Here is a 12327-nt window from a genome sequence, read left to right on the forward strand (position 1 = left end):
CGGTAGGTGGTATGCTACTAGGGAGATGTGGTGTTTTAAAGCCCAATGCCAGATCTTTTGAGCTTCCTTCGAGAGGGTCCTGGATCTGGTGCCACCCTGTTTTATCAGGTAGAACATAGCTGTCGTATTGTCCGTGAGCACTCTTACTTTTGACCCCTTGATGTGTGGGAGGAAAGATTTCAGGGCCCATCTCACCGCTCTTAGCTCCAGGACGTTGATATGTAGGCGAGATTCGGTCGACGACCACCTGCCTTGGGTTTGGTGACGTGACATGTGTGCTCCCCAGCCCGACAGAGAGGCATCTGTAATGATGGTGTTCTGAAATTCCGGCTCCTGCAAGGGGACCCCTCTGTCCAGGTTGCGCGCCACTTTCCACCATCGGATGGCTTTGATAACTCGTTCGTCGTCGACTATTATCTTGTCCGACCAGCGGCCTGTGGCCTGCTTCCATCTGTCTGATAGGAACTCCTGTAGAGGTCTCATGAACAACCGGCAGTTCGCGACTAGGTGGATGCACGATGCCATGGAGCCGAGGAGAGCCGCATATTTTCTTGCTGACAACCTTCTCTGTAAACGAAGTTGGCTTGTCAGGTGTTTGATTTTCAACAACCTTTCCCGGGATGGTTTCACTAGTCCCGTGTGGGTGTCGAATTGAGCACCTAGGAACTTCAAGCTCTTCGAGGGCTTTAGTGAAGACTTTTCGTAGTTCACTGCAAATCCCAGACGCTGTAGCAGTCGCAGGGTGGTCAATAGGCTGTCGTTGGTAGACGCTGGGGAGGATCCCCTCACGAGCCAGTCGTCGAGGTACGGGTAAACGTGATGTCCTTCCTTCCGCAGCCAGGCTGCTACGGGTGCTAGGCACTTTGTAAAGGTTCTTGGGGAGGACTTCAGGACGAAAGGGAGCACAGTAAATTGGTAGTGTGTTTGGCCGACTAGGAACCTCAGGAACCTCCTGTGGTGAGTGCGCACCGGAATGTGAAAATACGCATCTTGGAGGTCCAGAGACGCTAGGAAATCGTTCTTTTGGACCGATCTGATTACCTCCTGTAGAGTAAGCATCTTGAACTTTTGACTCAGCAGGGTTTTGTTGAGGTCCCGTAGGTCGAGGATGGGGCGCCACTTCCCGTTTGGTTTCTTTACTACGAAGCAGCGTGAGTAAACCCCTAAGCCTCTCTGTGAGGCAGGTACTAACTCGATGGCACCTTTTTTTAGCATGAGCGCAACCTCTCGACGCAAGACGCTTAGGTGTGGTTGAGACAGGCATATCGGTGGACGTTTTGGAGGTCTGGATTTGAATCTTAGGGAATGTCCCAGTCTCACCGTGTCCAGAACCCACCGATCTGTCGTAATAGACTCCCATTCCTCGACGCAACTTGACACTCTCCCTCCTAGAACGTCATTGTTGATCTTTTTGTTTTCCCGTCGATGACGAGTACGTGGGACGTCTCTTAGAGGCCTGGAAATTTCTGCGTCGGGTCGAGGACTGTGAGGCGCGTCTATAACCTTGGGACGGATATGAAGACCTCCCGAATGCTCTATCCCTGGATCCCGCAAATCGTGCGTTTCCCGTAGCTCCTCTAAAGGGGCGAAAGGAACGAAAGGGCTTACCGCTTTGGAGGGAGCCCAGCGAGCGCGCCGTCTCAGAGTCCTCCTTCATTCCTTTCAAGGCCTCATCCACCTTTTCGCCAAACAGGTGGTCACCTTCGAAAGGCATGTCGACGACCTTATATTGCACCTCGGGTCTAAAGTTGGTGCATTTGAGCCAGGCCTGGCGTCGTAGAACCACTCCATTGTTAATTTGTTTGAACCCCGAGTCTGCCAGGTCCACCGCTATGTTGATAGCATGGTTCGAGGCTTCTTCTCCTTCACGAACCAGGGACATAGCTGATTTTCTGTGTTCTTCGGGGAGGTGGTCCAAAATGGGTGCCAGTTTGTGCCACATCTCCCTGTCATACCTGGCCATGATTGCCAGGGAGTTCGCTGCTTTCACTGTTGACGCTCCCACTGACAGGATCTTCTTACCGAAAGCGTCTTGGCGTCTAGCTTCGGAGTCCGGCGGGGTAGAGCACTTATGCTGGGCCTTTGCCTTTCTCGTCGCCGCCGCCGATACCACCGAGTCAGGCGTGGGTTGCGCAGAGAGGCATTTTGGCGTCGAATCTGGAACTTTAAATTTTTTCTCTACACGGCCTTTGACCGCAGGTTCCGAGAATGGATGCCGCATGGTTTGGACGCCCTCTTTCCATACGTGGTCCAGTATCGGTATCGAAAAAACGGAACGCCTATTCTTGCCCATGTGGTCAAAGAGGAAGCAGTCCTTCTTTTCTTCCTGTTGGGTCAAACCGAACTCCTTGCAGGCTTTTTCCATCATGGAATGGAAGGCCCCTATGTCGTCCGGTGGAGATGGGTGAATGGGACTTTTCGGAGGATCCACCTCCACATCCGAAACCCATGACGGGTCTCTCGACGGCGAGAGGGAGATATTAGAAGCTGACCCCTGTTCAGAGAGGGAGTCCGAGAGCTCACCTTCTTCCTGGACTGTTGGAGCAGTTGGGCCCACGACCGATCTAGTCGGGCGGTGTGAAGGTCCGGGCTCGTCGACGAGGGGAGTCGTCGGAGCAGGCGGGAGCCTTTCGTCCAGGGACTTCAAGAGCGAGTGTAAGGAGGAAAGTACCTCCATGGAGAGAGTAGCCTGGGCGTTTGGAGGCTGGGTGAAAACTTGAGAGCAGGTTGCACCAGAAGGAAATCTGGGCCGTAGCCCCAGGTCTTCCGGGCTCACTATTCTGAAGCCGTCGTCCACTTTGGAGGCGATCGAAACTGGCTGTTCTTGTAGCAGTGTGTCGGGTAGCCCCATGTCGAACGTCTCTGGCCTCCAGGCCTGGAACTCCGTCGACGAGGGAATCGTCGTCGACGATGAGCCCGTTTGAAAGGCGGGGGACTGTGACGGAGTGGGCACTTGGATCGTCGCCATCGTCGTCGTCGACGGAAGGCCTGCAGGTGGCTTAGGCGGTCCCGCCTTCGCGGAGCTCTCCCTGTGTTTATCCGCCTCTCTACTCGTAGCTGATCTTTTCTGATCGCTCGAGGAGGACTTTGGCCTGTCCTTGTCTTTCTTCGACGAAGAAGAAGAGGAAGATGATTTCTTCGTCGATTCTTTCGATGAGGCCTTAGAGGAATGACTTCGAGGCACGTCCTTCCCCGTAGGCCGTGATTTTTTGGCCGGAGGTTCCGACGGATGTGAGCGTCGGGAGGCTTCTGATGTTTTCGCTGAGGCGATACTGCGCACCGATCCTACCTCCGATTGAGGGTACGCTCCAGCGCCGTCGTTCAGCCACGAGACCAGTCGCCGATTCCGGTCCTTCAGGGTTTTTTGGGAAAACCCCTTGCAGATATCACATTGGTCCGCCGAGTGGTGGGGGTGAAGGCAGTAGATGCAGTCAAGGTGGCCATCCCCTTAATAAACCTTCTTTAGACCGCACGTGGCACACGGGCGGAAAAGAGGCTTACCCGACATTATTGTCAGATTAACTAACAAAACTCGTAGGAGTTGGAAGCGGACCAAACAGACCAACTCGCAGGAGTTAGAAACAATCGATAAGTATTTGAAGAAAATACACGAGGAGATCCCACTATCTTTGGAGACGGTTGAAATCTGAAGGGACCCGCGGGGGCGGGGCTTATATACCATCACGTCCAACGGGGCGTACGTGGGCGGCCCCGTAGAGGACGCAGACGGGGATAGGGCAGAAGTTTTTCCTATTGGAAATGACTATATATATGTGTACCGAGGGTTCCCAGTCTGACGACGGGGAATATTCTAAGCATGTGAATCCATGAAAGATCCAATGCTGGAGAAAGTTGCGTATCATCCGCGTAAAATTGGAAGTTAGAGGTGAATGTGGCAATCACACGTGCCAAGGCAACCATACAGATGTTGAAGAACCAGGGGGAGAGGTTAGAGCCCTGGGGAACGCCACAGGTTGAGAGAGAAATAGTTGAGAGAAAGGCTCAGAGTTCCACCTGGGATGGGCGGTCGGAGAGAAAGGAGACGAACCACGCCAGAGCCTGACCTGTGATTCCCAGGGTGTCACGGAGACGTGCAATCAGGATGTTGTGGTTAACCGTGTCAAAGGCAGAAGAGCGGTCAAGGAAAATGAGGACAGAGGGAGTGTTAGTGTCAAGATTTGAGAGCAGGTCTTCAAGGATGTTCAGAAGCGCAGTTTCCGTGCCTCTGGATGCTCCAAAGCCAGACTGATGGTCATGGAAGCAGTCAATGGATTCAGTGTGGAGGGTCAGCTGAGTGAAAGCCAACTACTCCAGGAGTTTGCCCAAGAATGGAGTGATGGAGATAGGACGGTAGTTTGGCGGAATGGAGGGGTCGGCAGAGGGTTTCTTGAGTAGAGGGTGCACAAGGGAGTGCTTAAGGGCAGTTGGGAGAACTTCAGTGGAAAAGGAGAGATTGCAGAGATCAGTCAAGGCTGGGGCGAGGGTGTCAATATTGTCCTTAATGGTTTTTGAGGGGCATGGGTCCACTTGTTTGGATGAGGCCTTCATAGACCGGACTTGTCTGGTGACCTCATCAGGTAAGATGGGTGAGAGAGGAGAGGGTGAGAGAGGAGAGGGTAAGAGGAGGAGAGGGGGGGGGGGGCGAGGCTCCGGTGTATGCTGTGGCGTAGAACAGAGAGGACAGGATGTCTTGGGTTTTTGTGATTAGGGGCTCAGCCATCTCTCTCCCTCTCTCACACTCCCCCTACTCCCCTTGTGTAGGTCTCACAGGATCTTTATGTTGATCCCTGCAACGATATTGGGCAACCCATTGGTCCTGGGCTTCATGCAAGGATGTCCACTATAAATGGTTAGAAACCACACCAGCCATTTTTAAATCAACAGTACAATTAAGCGTTTAACAAAATGACCATATGTGGCTGAAAGCAGTGCTGTTCCTTTTGTAATTTAGATAATGTTGCACCAATAAAAACGGCTTTTTGGGGTTTGTTAGGCAACTGTCCTTTTGTGCTAAAACATTTTTAAATGACATTGTAGTGAATTATTGCTTGAACATGTATATAGAGTAAACACTTAACAGTCATATCAAATAAGCTAGTTAACATTGTCCTTTGTAAGAAGAATCACCTCCTTCCCCCAATGACGGACCATTCTCAATGAGCAATTAGCAGAATCGTAGGATGGTATTGAGCTCAGACCTTCAAACATAATATCCGTTTATTAGAAATTTGATATATTTTCAGGAAAGGTAGCCATATCACCTCTATGTGGACCCTCTTCCAATCCAGCATACAGGCAAGTCTTTCCATACTAATGTCCCAGACTAGCCATTCCTTCTTAAAGGGTATTTCCGGGCTCTTCCAATGAGTAACTACAAAGCATTGTGCTGCCAGTACCACACAGTGTGCCATGTGGCTCACAACTTGTAATCCTCAATTTTATTTGCAATCCCACAGAGGACAAACAGCGATGACGCTATGTGTGTAATTCCATCTAGGTCTTTAATTTGTGCTAGGATTTCTTTCCAGAACCTTTGGGTCGGATCTATGAAGATTAATCAAGGGTGGTGGCTGGGGGGGGAGAGGAGGAGACAGACTATGGCAGCCCCTTAAGCCGGTCGGGTGTGCCCTGCCCCTGTTACTGAGATCAATAATGGTCGGATTTATTGGGTCCAGGCCTACCAAAACTACCTAAAAACACCTCCATGTGAGCGGCTTCAGGGATAAGTTTCAGATTCGGTTGGAAAATAAAGTGGTCTCTGTATTTCTAAGGCCCATGAGCCTCACTGTAGTTCAGGTGTCACAATTAGGACTCGTTGACCAGGAGCAAAAATGTGCTCGTGGTTATCAGGCATCACCAGATAGGTAGGAGCTACCTCTGGGGAAACGGGAGCTAGTGCGCAGCGAATCAATCTTGTGCGCAAGATGCAAACTACCTTTTTTTCTATTATAGATTATGAAATATGCTTCAAATGTCCCTTAGGTGAGTAATTTGTTTCTTTTTATACATATTCCCTAACCCTCACAGTTAATATCACATAGTTATGTTTGTATAGCACACCTTGCCTGTGGAGTCAAAGGTAGCTGCTGGTTTCAAGCTAACCAGGCTCCCTGGTCTATAACCAGGGGCTAAATAGCTCTATGCTCTTGGCAATTTCGAAACCCGTAGTTGGTACCTTAATAGATGAAGGAGTGGTGTCCGCTGCCAGAACTTGTACCACAACCTGTTTCTGGTTATTAGTTGGATCTAGTATGAACAAAACGGGGCAAGTTTCAGTTGTTGATTTTGACACACTGGGAAAGCTTCAGAAGAAATAAGTGATTATGTTTTTAGCTTGGTCTACATTCTATGCCCCCACTCAGGTAGCAGGTTGAAAGTATATCATTTATGTTTAAGATGTTGGTTATTATTAATAAAATGGGTTGCATTAATGAACAAAGTAAAAATACGTTTTTAAGACCAGTATTCTTGCCTTCAGGCAGTATCAGCATATGTACAGATTTCTCTGTGCTGTAAAATACATAGTTACCATGCCTGAGTGCATGAATGTAATTGCTTAAAATACAACTCCTTACCAGGTTGCATCCATTATTTAACATAAAAATAAGGCAAAGTAAAAATGAGTCAACACAAAATTATGATTTAACCATGCTATACAATCAAAACCATCAAAGCATAACGCACATAATAACTATTTATATAAAACGCTGCAATTCCTGGTGGATATTTAACTCAGTTTGTTTGTCATAGGATGGCACTCACCACGTCTTTCCTAAGTTGAATAAAAAACTGTTTACACTTGAAAGATATTTTGACAATCTTCAACCTGCACATGAGAAAAAAAAAAAGAAATGCATAAAGGGTTAACATAACTTTGGACTGATGACAGAATGCTAGTCTTTAAAACCCCACAAAGTAGACTTTGAAGACAATAACCTGCTATTTAGTGATGGCTTCAATTATATTTCGCCCTGCAATGCCCGTCAAAGAAAATCTCTGCTCTCTATGGTGTACAATCAACAGAGCTGGAAAGAGCAGGACTTCCGCTGTGCAATAAATAGTACTATAGTAGTCCCTACTTTCACTTGCTATAGACAGGAAAGTGAGTGAAACATACCTAGCCCAGTAGGAATTCATAAGAAGGGATTTTGAGAGTGGTGTGTATGTGCTGGCTTAAGCTACTCAGAGGGTCTAAATATGCATGTCATATTCTATACCAGCCATCACAGAAAGAGGGAGGAGGCTTAGAGGGGGTGACTGTCTGAAGGCTGGAATACCAACTACTATGGGTATAGAAAGTTGCTCCATTGAGCAAATTGCACTCACTTGTACATCTTTTCTTCATCATGGATTTTAAAGTGAAAGTCCATTGGGAGAGAGGGTATGGTCAGCCTATTCAAAGAGTCATTAGAAAACACAGAAATTGAGTATGGACAGCATTGCATGATCACTCCTGGACATCTAGCCGCGTCAGTCTCGACACCTGCCAGCGCCATGTCTACATTTTCTTTTAAAAAGCTGATCTCCATTGATGGTAAGTCAAACAGCACTGCCTTTGTATCAGACTTATAATCCGTGAACCCTGGCCACAACTGTCTCAAGTACTTGCCCATTGCAAAAGCCAGTATTTGCAATATCCAGGGATTACCATAATTGCATGCTTTGAGGCAAGACTGCTGTCATGCAAAACATCTTACGTCTCTTTCTGCTTTTATTCAGGCAGGACAGCAGATTCTCCATTCTTTCCAACTGGTCGCCAACATACCTAGTGAGCAGGATTCTTGCCATGCTAGATAACTCGGAGGATGAGGGACTTAGTTTAAGCAATCTTGCAGACTATGCTATTTTATGGCCTCCTTATTCTGTAGTGTAGAGGTTACTGTCACTGAGTTGTAAGATCTACGCTAAGCTGAAGTAGCTGCTATAGCGAGTCTGACGTGTAGGCATATGGGCTGTGGTAGATCGACAAAACAAATGACTCAAGAGGTAATGGTTTAAACTCACCATTTACCAATAGGAAGTGTTTGGGATGAATGCCTATATGGTCTCAGGTTTTATCTATAACAGAACAGGAATTCTGTACTTGTGATTGGTCTAATTCAACAGTATGTGGATGTGTCAAATGATAATGTCCAGTTTTTACTTTGTGGAATACTTGTCTCCTCCAGGTTCTCTATGTACCATGCAGTCTCAGGATTCCCAGTTCATATGAAAATCTACAAGGAGTAGGATTCATACACAACAGGGCACAATTTCCACTTTTAGAATGATCTGAATTAATAGGATTGGAAAAAGTGTCAGGAGTCTTCCTCTCACAGGCATATTTTTCATCCCCAGCTTCTCCAACCACAACACAGTCTTAGATATATAACACCCAGATGATTGCTATACGTTCAATAACCAGCTCTTGCAATTCCCAAACTCTTGCCCTTAATACCTCAGCCTTACCAAAAGGGGTTCCAACAACTTCCCATTGCAATTAGCCCACCCTGCAGCTGACATGGAGGGTGGCCTTGCATTGGTCGAGCCAGCTATTCCTCATTTACCCATCACACGGTGGCTTAACGGATCACTGAAGTGTCAGGCCAACTTTCCAACCACTCACTAGTACCACATCCACCTGCTGCTGGCGATTGACTCAGCTCCCAGGGTACTATCCACTTGCTAAGGGTCTCGTTTCAGCACGCCTCTGCTCTACCTGGACCTCATCTTACATAATGTATCTTCAGCATCAGAGAATAGTTCTCATCACTAGGGAGCGCACCCCATGCTGGATGACATCTGAGCCAATATGTACACAGCCACCAGTCCCTATGACCTCAGTACCGCCTTTTTTCATATCACTCAGACGTTGATTGACCGCAGAACATATGAAGTGTACCAGGTTTCGGCCAAGAGGGGAAAGTTAGGAGGGCAGTGACGAATCTGTGGGAGGCACATCCATCAGAAAGAACATTATCTGCAGGTGTGTAACTTGTTCTTCTAATGGATTCCTTCCTCCCAAACATTTCTCAAACCTATTCCAGCAGTACATAAATCGGGAAAAGATTGAGAAAACACCATACTACAAAAGAAAACTCTGGAGGACTGTTCGACCAAAGCAAGTGTAGTGCCCCGACAGGGAATCCAGGTAGTAATGTTTGGCAGATGTGTGCAGCGAAGCACACATACCCAACGTTTGGCTAACGGAAGGACCCTCCCGTCACAGCCTAGGCATCTGGTTGAATGAGCCGTGAAACCCTCAAGCAGTTCCTTCCCAGCCAGATCGTAGCATTGTGAGATGCAAAGGCTGATGCACCAGGTCTATTTAGTCACATCCCTACCAGGACAAGAACCAATATAACCCACAAAAATCTGGTCACCATTCCTGATATCAGTTGCCAGAGGGACGTAGTCGCTGAAGGTCCACAGAGGGGCCAGCCAATGGAATTGACACTCTGTCTTAGAAGGGTGAGTGAGGCACAGAGAAAAACACAGGAAGATGGAAATCGGAGAGAGATTAAATTCAGACAACCTTGGGAAGGAAGGATGGCCTTAATCTCAAAGTCGGCTATTCCTTAAAAAACATACGAAGTAGGGTGGTTTAGCAAATGTTTACTTACCAGGCTTGTAGAAGTGATGGCCGGCAAAACACTAGGGATCGTGAAACAATAGTCCTCTCATGGACCGAAATGGTGGCTAGTTAACCCCTCACAGTGCTAATCTGCTAGCCAATTCAGAGGAAGAAATTAATAAAAACATAGAAGGTAGAACAGATGAAAGGGTCCAGATCCCTCTCCCGACAGCAAGCCGATAATGTATGCCACCTGCAAGCATAAGTGGATTTGGAGGCCAGCCTACGAGCAGAAAGGTGAACATCCAGTACATCACCTGATAAGTCCCATTCCTCATACCTCAGCCCCTCAGCAGAATGTCAGTTCAGGCTGCTGAGATTAATAGAAAATCTCTCCCCCCTGAGTGGGCAAGCAAGTTCACCCTAGTCAAAAGGCACCAGGGAGGGCAGATGGACATAGCCAGAAGCTCCAGGTGCACGTCATCTAGGCAGTCTTCAGAGAACTCGGAGAATTACTGGGATCGTAAGAAGCACAGAGGAGATATAAGTTCCACTCAACTGTCAGTGCATTCCCCAGAGCATCCTGCTGAGGGAAACTCGAACAGAACAAGTTATACTTCCTGTTCATACAGGAAGCAAAGAAGTCCAATGAAGTCCCCTAAAAAAAGACATCTCCTCCAAAACTTCTCGACAGAGCTCCCACTTGCGGAAGGCTTCAGTCCGTCTGTTCAAAGCATCTGCTACAATGATTCTCAATACTGACAAAATTGGCCACCAAAGGACTGTTCTCCTTGCTGTCCTTCACCAAGGCATTCAAGCCCTCTTCCATAACATTTGCAGGCATGTTTTCTGCCGCACTTGACAACACTCTAAAGCACAAATGAGTACTTGGCAAGGGCACATTAATGGCGCGCAGGGCGAGGCTGCCCCACGCGAACACCCTACTTTCCAAGGTGTCCCAGTCTCTTGCTCTCCCCTGTTTGGAGGCAACAAGAGGAACAAGACTGTTTTGAGGCCCGCCCGCCGTCATGGTCTGCACCACCAAACTCTTTGGTGACGCATGGGGGAGGAGAAACCTGGGATCCGAAGGAGCCGGGTGATGCTTCTTTCCAAGGTCCCGGTCCACTGCAATGATCAAAGCCAGCATCTCCCGGGCTACCAACGCAGGGGCCATCACTCCCAAATTGAAAGGAAACAGGGTCTCACATGGAAGACCCATGCCCAGAATATTGGTCAATTCATATTGACTTTGGGCTTGGATGGTGCCACCTTAGCACATCACCATCTGAAAAAAAAAGCAGGAGGTCTGTCCAGAGTCGTGCTAGAAGGATACCCAGATCCAGTGAAGTGCTCAGGCTGCTGGTCCCCTGTAGGTCCACAGCAAACGCCATCAGGTCATCTCCCTCTGTATGGAACTCCTCTGGGAAGTCCTCAGCCCCACAGGAGTAATTTTCCCACCAAAAGCCTCCTAGTTTCAGGGCTTTAAGACGTGGAAGGGGTCCTTGGTACCAGGCATGTGGGAGGCGTACAATTTTGCAGCATGCTCCCGAAGGTCCATCGGATGCACAAATTGGCAGGAACCACAATCTTCAAGATTATGGCCGTCACCTAGGCATTAAGCGTGAATTCTGTGAGCCGGAGAATCGTATCGGCTTCCTGAAATACAAACAGGGCTTTAAGCCAGAGGCTTTTGCAGGGTTGGGCATGACGGAGCAAAAGCTAATCTGCATTCCTGAAACATACGAGTGTGCGGTAAAAAGTAACAGAGGTCATGGGGCGTGGCAGATTTATATATACTGGCCTTGACGACACATCTGGCACGGGGTGCGCAACAGAGCCAAGGAGCGGCCAAACAAATTCTAAGTAAGCTGGCCCTGGCGCTAGAATACATAAGATGAGGAAATTGTGAGCGGTAGGACTCCGTTAGAAATGGACATGGCAGTGCTCTCAGGCATGTCAGGGCTATCACGTTGCAGCAACTCAACATAAGTTCCCTCATTGCCCATTCCCTTCCTATATCTTCAGGAAAATCCGTGCCAGATTTTGGACTATGGGACAGGTAGAGGTAGCTGGTGCACTCCTCAAGAGGGTCCTCTTGCAAGATATTTCTCTGAGCACATTTAGTGAATATTTTGAAGAGTCTTTTTGTCATCTTAAAAAATGCTGCATCTACAAATGGCACTCTTCACAGAGTGATTTGCTGCGAGAAAAGGGCCAGTCCAAAAAATCTTAGTTTTTCCACAAAGGAAAAAACATTAGAGTAGAGCTGTAAATGGAACACCCTCCAAACACATGTGCATTAGGAATGTGAGGTGATGGGGTTAGAGATTAGAGGTCAACAGGGACAATGACAGACTTATATTGTAGCGCTTAAATAATGTGATCGCTATGGGAATTTTTTATTTCTTTTTCAAATGTGATTCTCACTTTAGTCATTAGGGAATGTGTATGAGAGTGTGTTTTTGTGTGTGACTGTTGGAAAACATGTACCTAACTGACAGAGTTTTTCTTCCTTCAGAGACATGGTAAGATTTTTAAGCACAAGTCCATTTTAGAGCATAGGGGAGAGGGGAAAGGCAGCCTACTCAAAGAGTCACTAGCAAAAGCAGCCCTCACCTTGGTTTTATAATTAAGATCTATGACTGATGTTTGCAAAACACATGAGTAACACACATGAGTTCCCTCCCTGTTGATTTGGGGGCTCTTTGAAACAATTTATTTTGTATAAGTGCCTTACAAATGCAAAATAAAATAAATAAAATTTTTAAAAAACA

At 47.6% G+C, this 12327-nt stretch overlaps 1 protein-coding gene across 2 annotated transcripts in view; it reads right to left on the reverse strand.

Moving 5' to 3' along the window:
• The window catches only part of PTPN4 (protein tyrosine phosphatase non-receptor type 4), a 2055941-nt gene that overhangs the window by 1451915 nt on the left and 591699 nt on the right, over positions 1–12327 (reverse strand). For both annotated transcript variants that reach the window (XM_069616750.1, XM_069616749.1), the window contains one exon: positions 6763–6826. In XM_069616750.1, the coding sequence (XP_069472851.1) occupies positions 6763–6826 (64 nt within the window). The remainder of the gene's footprint in view (positions 1–6762; positions 6827–12327) is intronic.

Source organism: Ambystoma mexicanum, chromosome 9, assembly GCF_040938575.1.
Source record: "Ambystoma mexicanum isolate Mex_15411 chromosome 9, UKY_AmexF1_1, whole genome shotgun sequence".
Lineage (NCBI taxonomy): Eukaryota > Metazoa > Chordata > Amphibia > Caudata > Ambystomatidae > Ambystoma > Ambystoma mexicanum.